The sequence below is a fragment of the Lutra lutra genome, chromosome 14 (assembly GCF_902655055.1).
Source record: "Lutra lutra chromosome 14, mLutLut1.2, whole genome shotgun sequence".
Classification (NCBI taxonomy): Eukaryota; Metazoa; Chordata; class Mammalia; order Carnivora; family Mustelidae; genus Lutra; species Lutra lutra.
Genome location: NC_062291.1, coordinates 2671308 through 2684117, shown reverse-complemented (window position 1 = coordinate 2684117; position 12810 = coordinate 2671308). Strand labels below are relative to the sequence as shown.

At 45.4% G+C, this 12810-nt stretch overlaps 1 protein-coding gene across 8 annotated transcripts in view; it reads left to right on the top strand.

The window, feature by feature from the left end:
• The window catches only part of TTC13 (tetratricopeptide repeat domain 13), a 76433-nt gene extending 74693 nt beyond the window's left edge, over positions 1-1740 (top strand). For all 8 annotated transcript variants that reach the window (XM_047703622.1, XM_047703624.1, XM_047703621.1 and 5 more), the window contains one exon: positions 951-1740. In XM_047703622.1, coding sequence (XP_047559578.1) covers positions 951-1065 — 115 coding nt within the window. In that variant the 3' untranslated portion in view covers positions 1066-1740. The remainder of the gene's footprint in view (positions 1-950) is intronic.
• The last annotated feature ends 11070 nt before the right edge of the window (positions 1741-12810 follow it).

The following is a 12810-nucleotide window of genomic DNA, read 5'->3' as shown; positions in this document are numbered from 1 at the left end:
GGGCTCGGTCCCAGGACCCTGAGATCATGGCCTGAGCCAAAGGCAGAGGCTTAACCCACTGAGCCACCCAGGCGCCCCCCACAGATGCTCTAATAGTTAATAAAGAAAAAGCACATGTCACTGACCTTCATTCTTGCTCCTCCGTGTTTTCTCCATGATAACCCCCTCCAATTTTGCCTTTCCCATCTATGGGACACAGCAACTGCTCTAAAAATGGCCAGATAAATTTGCGCTCTGTTTAAAACAGAGAAATTAAGGTCTGTTGTGCACTCTTGTTCAATGTGTAAGTGCGCTACTAGCCTTGTAACGATCTCTTCTGACAGTCGCATCTCGTTCCAGTGTGTTCCCGTTTCGGGATTACTGGCTCACATGTGTTTTAGGAATATGACCATAGCGTCAAACATCTTGCTTCTGTCACTTCCTTAGTTTTACAGTATGAACCTTCCAACAGTTCTTTAAGAATGAATAAAAGCCTGCCTCCCGCTGTGCAGGTACATTTCCCACCGCCCTCTGGCATGCATGATCTCGTTCTGGGCTCAGGGCCCCGCTGAGAGTTAAGAACACTGTGCTGGTGCTACTGATACGGGCAGGGGGGCAGAGAAAGGGCTGTAGCCGATATGGAGCGAGGCGGGCCTGCACCCGGTGTCTCTGGTTCAAGTCCAGTGGCTCCCTGGCGGGACATGTCTGAACGATCACGAGTACAGCAGCACTGAATTTTCCTTTGTGACCATTCTGGCTGAACTGGCCAGCAGCCCATTATGGGAGCCTCTGGACAGAAGTCCCCAGCCCTATGGGCATCTGTTCTGTTCACAGCTCCTCCCTGCTTTTGTAGAATTGTCTGACAGTGTACACACGGGGTCATTGGAAAGAGAATATTAAAATAGGAATAATGCCTTTTTTGTGAAATTGTGTTAATCTTCATATTCCTTCTTTGTGTTTTTCTTTTCCAGTATTTCACCTTCTTATAAGACTCTCCCATCCGTGTCAGAGACATTCCCAACATTAAGATCAATGATCGAGGTGCTAAACACAGACTCCTCTCCACGTTGTCTTAAGAAACTCTAGTTACGCTGTGGTATTTATACAAGTAAAGGGCCGGACCTCTTGCTTCTTAAGTTATTTTTTAAAACATGGAATTATAAAGAAACTAGGTCCTTTATTACTTTTGATACCAATTTTTGATAGGAATTGAATACTTGAAATCATTTTCTTTACTTTTGGAACCATAACAAAAATCATGGAAGAGGGTTTTTTTGGGGGAAAAAAAAGCTCTATGTTGGGGCAGGAAAGTGTGTGCAGAGGCCAGTGGCCTTGTTGGTTTCCACTTACAAAGTCCTAAAACTCCTCCCTCACAGCAAAAATGTTGACTTCAAAAACCAAAAAGTAATCATTAAAAGGAATGAAACCAACAACAAAATGAGAGTGTTTTCATTCCTTGAAAGATTTGGGTATTTTTCAAAGGTCTCTTTATGCACATTGGCATAGGGCATCCTGTTTTTCACTCACGTAACCTTCACGAGTGGGTTCTCCGTTGTATTTGAATGATGGAAGACTCGTGCGCCGTCACCACACGCCGCAGAGCTCCCCCCCAGGAGCGTTTGTTTGAATGACAGTATTTGACAGTATTTGCCAGTGACCCAAACACTGAATTATTGAACCATGTTTGTTTGTTTGTTTTCTCTGTGTTGGAAAAAATAAACGAGGGGTGATTGCTATAAATCACCAGTTTTTGACACTGGATTATGTACGTGTTTATTTTGTGAACTGGTTTCCCTTTCAGGTGTTTGAACAACCAGAGCATGACTGATTTTTTTTCCCCCGACACAGGATAAATGACAGTGAGTAAGGGGTTCGTTCAATCGTTGCCATTTCCAAATCACTTTCATTTTTCTTTGGTTTTTGTTAAAGAGTTAAACTATTCGCTGCTTTCTGCTACTTCGTTTTGCTCTTGAAATCTCACGTAAGAGTAGCAGGCCAGTGTCCCGGGGTGTCGGGGCTCGTGCCGAGCGTAGTCCCCTCTGGACGGGAGCGGTTACCTCGCCAGACCATGGCTGTTTGATCGCGACGACCTGCCCTTTGGACTTGTGCCTATCCGACTACTGACACGGGCTTTAGGACACCCAGAGTGGAGCCGCTGCTCTTGTCTCCTCTGAGGCAAGGGAATAGTGATCCCACGTGTCAGGCACACCCCACCCGATGACACATTTCACACCCCCAGGTCCGTTTTCCTCTGGAGCCCAGCCTTGTGCTCGCCGCAGACAAGCGTCCGTTTTCATTTCGCAGGGGAGAGGGCTGAGACTCTGGGCAGGCACTGACGCTCAGGCCCCTGGGCTGCTGATGCCCTGGTGGATTCCAGCCGCACAGCCGGGCCTCTGTGCCCGGCCTGCCCTGCCCCACTGTGGCCTCTAGGACCAAAGATTCCATTCGTCAGCTCTTCTCAAGACTCAGAGAATGCATGACAGGGCGCCTTCCGGAGTCTCCATGTATCTGTTCCATCTCCTTGTGCTCTCAGCTTTGTGCTGTTTTGACCAAACTGATGTGGCTGAAGACTTTCGAAACCACCAAAGGGCTGTGCCCAGAGACGCTATACGGGATGGCAAAGCAACATGGCAGCTGCCATCCTTTTTTTTTTTTTTTTAAGATTTATGTATTTTAGAGAGAGTGCCTAGTTGCATCAGTGGGGGGAGGGACAGAGGAGGGCATCTCCCAGCAGCTCCCCGCTCAGTGCCGAGCCCCATACCACACTTGCTCTCTCAACGACCCATGAAATCCTGACCTGCGCCGAAACCAAGAGCCAGATGCTTAACCGACTGAGCCAACCAGGCGCCCCCTGACTTTTCTAAAATATGACAATAATGTCTAAACCTCAGAATTGGAACATATTTTTCTTGAAACCATCTCCAAATTCCTACATTTCAATTTTTATTTAGAGAGCCCAGTTTCTCCTCATTCAGATAAGGTGATCATTACATCATCTGACATACTAACGTGCCGAATTCTGTGACTTCACGATGTTTTGGGAGAACATTCGTCTTCTGCCCCAAGTTCCAAAATGCTTGGGCCAAGTTGGCGGTGGTCTGAACAAAATATTACACGTAGTTCTGTTTGGTGGCCAAGAGGGTACTAACCACTGGCGCCCCCCTTCCCATCTTCGAGGGCTCTTGTCACAGGAAGATCTGAAATGTGTTTTTATATCATGATATTTGAAGTTTCTTGTCACCTCTTCAGTATTAAATTGAAAAATTGCACGTAAAAACCAGTCACATTTCCATCATATAAGCTATTCTCTGTTTAAAGCTTTTTTTTTTTTTTTAAAGGTTTTTACTTATTATTTGACCAAGAAGAAACAACAAGAGAGGAAGCACAAGCAGGGAGAGTGGGAGAGGCAGAAGCAGGCTCCCTGCTGAGCAGGGAGCCTGATGTGGGGCTCAATCCCAGGACACAGGGATCATGACCTGAGCCGAAGGCAGACGCTTAACCGTCTGAGCCACCCAGGTGCCCCTGTTTAAAGCTTTTTTAAAAAAACATTAATTTCTTTCTTAAAAATTAGAATTTAGTTTGCTTTTATCCTTAAAATTTCATATCAAAAATTTCTGGTCATTCTGAGGAAACAAGACCACCATGTTTCTTTTGTCTGTGTTTGGTTTTTACCTTGTTAGCTACCCTTACCCCTTTGATTTTATGGCGTAGAGTTAAGGCCCTCCTGGTAGGTGGGTGACTTCCTCTGCCTCTTCCGCCTCTGGCTCTGTGATGAGGAATCTAGAAACCCCACGTAAGGGCTGCATCTCTGCCCCACCCGGTCAGGTGTGAGCATGAGAGGCTGTGTTCCCAACGCAGGTTGGTTCAGTCATGTGCGTGGGTGTTGGTTCTCTCATACCACAGCTATTACCAATACAGGGACTTCGGATAACTCATTTACCTCCTACTTGTTGGTCTCAAAATCCCTTTATCCACTAGAGAATTTGAAACGTGTTAGAGGGGACCGTGGATTAGTCCAGAAATGTCACCCAGAATTCAACTCTTTTCCTCGAGGTCAACACTGTCCATTAGCAAGGCAGCTCTAACGTCCCTCCTACGAAAGTCCACCCCAGTCTTCCTTGGGAGCATTGCTACCTCCCCAGATTGTACTCTTGCTGGATCGCTTCTGTAGTCTCTGGCTTGTCTTCCTGCGGCTGCACTTAAATCCCTCCTGGCCTTTCACTGCCCTAAAATGAAACCCATAGCCTCTAACCACACTCTCCTCCTTTTTTTTTTTTTTTTTTTAATTTATTTCTTTTAGTTATCTCTACACCCAGTGTGGGGCTTGAACCCACAGTCCTGATACCGAGTCACATGCTCCTCCTCAGGCCAGCCACGCGCCCTGTTTGTACCAGGGACTCACTGAGGCTTTTTCTCCCCTGCTTCTCAACTTTGCTTCCACCCCCCCCTCCTCGGAGTAGACAAGCAAAACTCAAACACTCTCCGGAGAGCCTTTGAAATCCCTCTCTCTGTCCTTAGTGTCGGGAGCTGGAGGCAAAGTGTGTAGGTCTGACTGATTGCCTTGTCCTCTGGACCTCCAGGCGCCCTCCAGAAGCACAATAAGAGGAAAGCTATCCCTGCAGGGGTACTTCCCTTGCTGGTAGCGCTATTACCTGCTTTGCCTAGGGTTTCTTTCTGCTTGATATCTCTGTCTCCCCACCCCATACATCTACGTCTATGTCGATGATGCACAGGTAGGTAGGTATCTCTTCCTCTCCCATCCAACTTGAACATCTCTTCTTGCGTTTATTCGTCATTTGTATTTCATTTGCATTTCAGCTGTCTTCATGATCTTTGGCTGTCAATTCTGATTTATTAAGAAATATGTGAAACATACAAAGTATAAAAAATGACACGTGAACACCTAGGGGCTCACCACCTGGCTTCAGAAACCACCAGATGCAGCTGAAACCCACCATGCACTCTCCCCTAATCTCAGCAGCAGCCCTTGCCATACCCAAGAGGTAACCTTGACCCTCAGGTATGAGATCATATGGCCCGTACGTCTCTATTTTTACTCCATGTATGTGTTTTTCTACTATTTCTTTTTGCTTATGGCTGAATCTGTAGCAATTTGCATCATTAGAAAACAGATCCTATAGAAGAACCATGCTTTCCATGACATAGCCTAATCCCTATAGCTCAATATCTAGTCTCCCTTCTTCATCATAGATGAAGACCGGGAAAACCATTGGTGACAATGGCAAAAAGATGGCTCTCAGATCATCACATAGTAGACAAGGGATGTGGCAAGGGATGTGGTGTCTGCCTGACAGATGAGGAAGAGCACGTGCCACGAAAACCTTTCTCTGTGCTCCTTTTGCAGTGTTACACCTGTCCTTCCGATACAAGAAAATAGAATAGAAGAAAAAGGAACAAGATGGGAGATGGACACTGCTTACAAAAATTTGTCCGTCTCTAGCTCATTCGTTCAGTCACTCATTCATCCCAGCCATCCAACCAACAAATGTTCATTGAGAACCCACCATGGGTGCCAGGCACTGAGCTAAATGCCGGGAAACAAAAACAACGAAGACACAGTCTGCACATTCATAGCCAAGTTAAAAAAAATAGACAAGTAGGGCAGCACCTGTGTGGCTCAGTTGGTTAAGCATTTGCCTTTCGCTCAGGTCATGATCCCAGAGTCCTGGGATCAAGCCCCAAGCTGGGCTCCCTGCTCAGCGGGGAGCCTGGTTCTCCTTCTCCCTCTCTCCCCACCCACTTGTTCTCTTTGTCTCTCTCAAATAAATACAATCTTTAATAAAGAATAGACAAGTAAATAATAATAATAGTTCTGAATTGTGGAGCATTCACAATTTGGCAGGCCTGTGTTAAGCACTTACTCATATTACCTCATTTAGTCCTTATGTGAAACATGGGGAGCGTGACAGCAAATAGCACCTGTGGGAAAATGGAAGCAGAGAAAACATCAGATCACACAGCCTCCAGACGGTGGGGCTGGGGTTTGAACCTTGCCAGACTGTCCTAGAGTCTGTGTCTTTAAACCTCAACAGTCATCTCTTGAGTAATTATGACCAAATGGGAGAGGGCAATGGGAGAGGTGACACTGACATGTTGGGATGCTTCTTCGAGAGTGGCTCAGTAGTGGGGTTCAATGAAATGCCCTCCAGAGCAATAGGGAGCTCTTGTCTTGAGTGTAGACAAATGATTCAGTCCATGCCCTGATAGACACTTCTGGCCTTAATTTAGTTTCATTACTTTGGTGTTGGAGCATTATAAACAAGCCAGTTTTAAAGCCTGGGGAAAAGGCCAATTGCTAACTTCGGGGAACTGACTAGAGGGATTCCCTGTTTGTAAAATGGGGGTGGTCCTGGCTAGGTGTCCCTTAGCAGATACCTGAGAGACCGAAGAGACACTGAGGAATCTCTCCTTATAAAGGAGCCTGAGGAAAGCAGCCTGAGCTGTAGGGTCCAGCCAGGCCCTGATTAATACATGAGGTCCTTTCCCTTAAGATTTTTCACTTTGCCCTGGTGGAAAGGCAGAGTACCCAGCTAGGAAACAAATAGCTGGTTGGAAATCATGAGAAGCAAGATGGCAAGTGAAAAGAGCAAATCATGGAAGGTTTGACTGTGAGGACTCGTGAAGAATGGGGTCATAACATCTACAGTCCATACAGTGGGTGTAGCTACGGAATATTCTGCAGAGACCTTCCTCCGTTTTATTGGGTTCTGGTCCTTCTCTGGAGAGAGAACCCCTTACCAGGGAGCCAGAAATTAACATTTCACGGCTAAAATGAGCATAGATGACAAAAACAAGCCCATAAGTCCTTGCCTCTTGGCAAATGGGCTTGGATTACTACCATTTACAGGAATAGTTCTCTGCTCCAAATTAGTCGGGAAAACTACCCTAGCCTCGGCCTCCCAAAAGGAAAATTCCACTTGTACCGAGTCCTGTGCCCACGCATGTCAACTGTGATTACAATGTGCACCCCTGGGAATGCAACTTAAGGCTCTGTTGATACCTTGCAAGTGGATATGTTTGCTTCTTTCCCTCTGCTAGCACGTAATATTAAACAGCCCACATGCTTCCTAGCGAGATCCATCTCCAGTGAAGAGCCTCCGTGCCAAAATCCAAGAAACTCACAGGCAGACATGACTTTTTTGGAGAAAAGCATTGTAGTCTGTACCCATAAAAATGTTTACTCCTTTAAGTTTGCTCCTTTATCATTTCACAGAACCCTCCGGTCTCTACTTGGGTTCCTAAGTAGAGTGCTCTGATTGGCCCTGCCCCGTTGCCAGGGAGACAGGATCACCGGTACAGAACCACGCCCACCCACTGAGGGAGAGGGAGATTCTGTTTCAAGAAGAGTGAATCTTACTAAGGACCTTCCTTCTGGCATTTATAAAAGTCCCAACATATGGGTTTGGTTGAATAAACTATGTATTCCCTTATTTTGGAATACTAGATGACTATTAAAATCATGTGTTAGAATATTTAACAAAATTAGAAAAATGTTCATATTCTTGAGTAAAAGGGGCAAGTTAGAATCAATTTTTTAATTATATAATAAAAAAACTTTATTATGTAATGAAAATAGCTTTATGAATATTTGTTGTTTGCACACATATGCATGTAAAAAAGAAACAGAATCGAATGTTTACATAGTTATATATATTATGTTTACATAGTTATATTAAACTATGTTTACATAGTTATATATATAGTTTTCTCTATTTTTCAAATATTTTTATGTTGAAATTTATTATCTTTATGATCAAAGTTAATTTTTAAACTAAATTTTTAACTATGATCAAAGTTAATTTTGATTGACAAATTAACTAAAATTACATGAAATGGAAATGAAAAAAGAATCCTCTTATATCCTGAATCAGATATTTTATAATTTATAAAATCATAAAAACAAGTGCAATAAAGTTTACCTAAAGTGGCTCTTTTTAGGCATCATTTAGAGAAATAATTAACTACTTTAAGCTTTTGTAACATCCCCTTCCAATGCTTCCTTTAAAGTCAAGATTTTGAAAAAGCTCCCAGCCTGAAGTTACCTTGTTTTACATATCAGCTTGAAAAGCTGTTCAAGACATAATTAAACATCTCATTCAACTTGGGAATAATAATTCTAGCGATACGTGTTATTGAAAAATGTGGGCAAGTCAGAAAGAGAAACATATTTGAGGGTAAGAGGACAATCACATTGTTCCACATAAACCACTGGTTTTTCTTTCTTTTTTTTTTTTTTTTTTTTAGATTTTTTTAAAATTTATTTGACAGATTACAAGTAGGCAGAGAGAGACAGGAGGAGGAGGCAGGCTCCCTGCTGAGCAGAGAGCCCGATACGGGACTCGATCCCAGGACCCTGAGATCATGACCTGAGCCGAAGGCAGAGGCTTTAACCACTGAGCCACCCAGGCACCCTGGTTTTTCTTTCTTTATGGTGAAGTGAGAAAAACATCCAGAGAGTTTCCCACTCAATGAGAACTAACAGAGAGGTTGTTAGACAGACCCTTTCCCATTACCTAACTGGAATTTGAAGCTTCAGAAAGACTAAAGCCACTGATGGGAGCATCCTACAAGAGGTTTTGGTACAGATTTTACTAGGAGTCTTGGGGGTGTGATCAAATCTGGAAAAGTCACAAGAAGGGTCAACATGGGTTAGAAAAGTATGTTTATCAAATCTCAGGTGAGACTAGTATGTCAGGCTTCATTCTGTTCCCCAAACAGAAGCTCTCCCCTCTGAGGGCAGAGCTTCTGGAAGATCAGGGAGGACTTCCGGAAGCCCTTCTCACCAGCTAATCAAGGTAATTAAAAGTCCACATGCTGTCATTCACTCCCAGATCCTCTAGTTCTAGAGTGTGCTCCAACATCGGCTTCAGAAGGTCTCTTGTTTCCTTCTTAGCCCCCAGTCTGACTCTTAATTCTCTTACTCTGTCCATGGTCCTGGTGTTGGCAGGGCTTCCCCGCTCCACTTTGGGGCCTGTTCTTGCTTCCCGACCCTGCACTGCCGGATCTTGGGCTCGATTCAGAAAGAAGACATAATAATAACAATACAAAATGACGGTGACTTTAAAAAACAACATAAAAAGTGCTGTGGGAAAACCAAAACGACCTAATGATTTGCACCTGAGGCGGATTGCTGGGAGCTGGCTACCCAGAGATGGTGATGAGTGTTTTGGACCTTGGAAGATAAGTAGGAGTTTGCTAGGTAGGATGGAAGGAGCTTCCTAGAAGTAGAAAAACTGGGACAAAAGAACCAGAGATGAGAAAGCACATGGCATCCTTGGGATGGCTTATAGATAGGGCTGGATAGGCAGCGTGGAGCAGAGGAAAGTGGAGAATCTTGCAGTTGCTGAAGGAAGATTTTAAAGCATGGGAAGGGCTTGATTAGATTCATTTTAAAAGATGATTTTGCTGTATCACAAAGCGTGGCTGAAAAAGGGCGGCCCCCCCTGGCCCCCATCCCTGACTCTCTCTTTGCAATCTTGGCCCTCTCATGCCCAGTCAGATCCTTAACAGGGACTGTGTTCTTCCATGGTTTTTGTCCTGGCCTTTTCTTGTCCCACATCTGTTCACATGGTTTTAACCCTCATCTTGACACAATTCTTGGTGCCAACCTCCCTGTCAACCCTAGCCTTGCGTTTGCAGGTGGATGCTAACCCTGTGTACCCTCATTCCCTCAAACTCAATATGTGTAGCTGAATTCTTCAACTCCTTTCCCCAATACTCAGTTCTTCCCCCTGACTCTTGATTTCTGCCTTTTCCCCGACCATTCTCCATGCTACTTGAGCTCAGAGTTTACTGGATGTTATCTCCACCTTTCTTCGGCCCTCATGTTCAACCCATATTCAAGTCTGTCAAGATTTCTTTGTGATTTCTGGCATCTGTGGCTTCCCAGTCCAACTGCAGCTAGCCTATCTGAGACCCTTCCCACCCCCCAATTCTGTTATAGGACCAACAGGATCCCAGCTAGTGTTCCACGTCTCCAGTGGCTCTCCTGGATGGTCCTATTCTGGTATAGTTTCTATTCTGTCTTAATTATAGAGGGCCATGTATAAGGTGGATATTAAGCATGGTTCAAATTACCTTTGAAAGTCCCTTAGGAAGATGCTATATTGAGGTCTGACAAACCATCTCTCTAAAAGTTCAACAACAATAATGAAGTGGTTTTTTTTTTCATGCCTAGTGAGGAGCCCAATGTGAGGCTTGAACTCACAGCCCTGAAATCAAGACCTGAGCTGAAAACAAGACTCAGATGCTTAACCAACTGAGCCACCCAAGTGCTCCAAATACAACATAATAAGATACAATTTTTTTTCTTCTAGCAGGGTATAGATGGTGCTTTCTCCTGTTCACCACCACACAAAGGTAGTTGGCTTGTATTTAGAACTCATTTTGGAAGGGCAGATGTATTTTTAAATATTCCTTCTGTGAAAAGTGAACAAGAAATAATTGAAACTGTAGCGGAGGAAAAATAATTTTCCCTCTACCCTTATTAGTTCCTGGCAGAGACCCCTGTAATAGAAGACAGACTAAGAAGAAAAAAACGAAACAGGTTTATTGACATGTATATGTCCCGTATGCACGGAAGATACTCAGGAAAAAATGAGTGATACTCTGAGGTGGCTTAGAAATCTGGCTTAAATACCATCTTCCACTAAACACAAGGGGAAAAAGTGTGGGGGAAGAGAGTTTTGAGAGATTGCTAGGAGAAGCATGGAAATCAACAGTAAAGTTTGTTATGCAGATCTGAGTCTATACCATTTCCATCCATAAGGACTTAATGTTGTCTCAGGCGATTAGCCTTTGTCTTTCCTCACCAGGTGGTAGAAGGGACGCCTTTGTAAACTGATGTCCTGCTTTTAGGCACATAGAGGGAGACCAGGGGGCTTTTCTTGCATTCACTTCTTTTCAGTTATCTTCAGCTCAAAATAATCCTTATACCAAAATGGCTTTTTGGAGGTTGGCATATTCTGCCACCCCTCAAGATTTACCAAGAGCACAGCCGATTCATACTTCTCTCACACTCACTCTGGACACACGCTTACGGAAAGGATGGCAGGTAACATCTCCCATTCTGGGCCTGTCCTTTACATTCTTAAAAAAAATACTTTAAGTATTTTCATTTAAGTAAATGAAACAAGATGGAATTGGGAGGGAGACAAACCATAAGTGACTCTTAGTCTCACAAAACAAACTGAGGGTTGATGGGGGGGGGGGGGGTTGGGAGGGGGGTGGGATTATGGACACTGGGGAGGGTATATGCTATGGTGAGTGCTGTGAAGTGTGTAAACCTGGTGATTCACAGACCTGTACCCCTGGGGATAAAAATATATGTTTATAAAAAATAAAATAAAAAAAAATACTTGCTGAGCATCTATAACTAAATAGGTGTGAATTAAGGAAGAGGAAACATCAGGGGTTGGGTGGGGTGGGGGGGTCTGCCTGCACAGATTTCACAGGATTCTTGCTGAAGACAGGCCACAGTTTCAGGAGCCAGATGGAAGTTGGGTCAGGCCAACAATCTTGGTCGCCTGGAGAGAGAAGGGCAGCTTTGGTCCCTCACAAGGCCGGAATGCCTGGCCCTCCCAGAATAACCCTGTGTGCCCCACATCTCCACCCACATCGGGCTGCCCTGTCTGTCCTCCTGGGCCCAGGCCCCTGAGCCTTGAGAGGTGCCTCTAGCTAAGCCACAGAGGGCCTTCCTCCCTGGCCAGCCTGCCTGGGCTAGTAAGGACATTCTCGGTCTGAGGGATTTAGGATGGGCCCCACGGCAGAAGGCTGTGCTCTCATAGGTGGGTGCCGCCCGAGGATCTCTCTGGGGGCCATGCTCCTTGCCTAAAGCTCTTTTCTCTCTCTCTTTTTTCTTTAGGAAAAGATTTATTTATCTTAGAGAGAGAACGTGTGTGAGCTCATGGGGGGGTGGTTGGGCAGAGGGAGAGAGAATCTCAAGTAGACTCCCCGCTGAGGCCAGAGCCCAACCATCTCAGGACCCTGAGATCATGACCTGAGTGGAAACCAGGAGTCTGAGGCTTAACAGACTGAGCCACCCAGGTGCCCCTTCCCTTGCCTAATGTTCTGAGACTGGAGAGGCCTGGGGCAACAGCAGCTCTCCCAGGGCAAGCCAGGGCCCCTCTTGGAACCCTGAGCCCTCTCCCATCCACTGAGCTCCCCCAGGCACCCATCCTCTGCTCTGACCTTCCTCCCCTGCAAGGGGCAGCCCTCCTCCTCCTCAGAAATCTCCGTCCCTCCCTTCCCACCCTCCTCCCATGATCGCGGTCTCCTGGATGTTCACTCCTCCACCCTTGAGGGCCACTCTATAGCTTATCTGAGACCTTTAAAGCCTATCTGAAGCAGTTCCCATGCTTCCTCTCTGGTCCCCAAGAGTGGGGGGAGTTAGGGCAGGGTCGGGGGGTGACAATCTCCTTGTAAACAAACACTATCTTTTTTTTTTTTTAGGATTTTATTTATTAGAGAGAGAGAGAGAGAGAGTGAGAGGGTGAGCGCACAAACGGGGGGAGAAGCGGCGGGGGGAAGCAGGTTCCCCTCTGAGCAGGGAGCCCGATGCCAGACTCGATCCTGGGACCCTGAGATCATGACCCCAGCAGAAGGCAGATGCCTCACGGACCGAGCCACCCAGGCATCCCTGCCAGGCACTCTTTTTCAGGGCTTTATATACGTGGTTTCTCTCTTTAAACCCAAATACAGACTTTCTGCAGTAGCTGATTCAGAATCATTCTCCTTCCTGAACACGTCTAGAAACTGAGGCACAGGGGCAATTGCATCCCGGCATGTGCACGGTGATGGAAGCACTGGTGG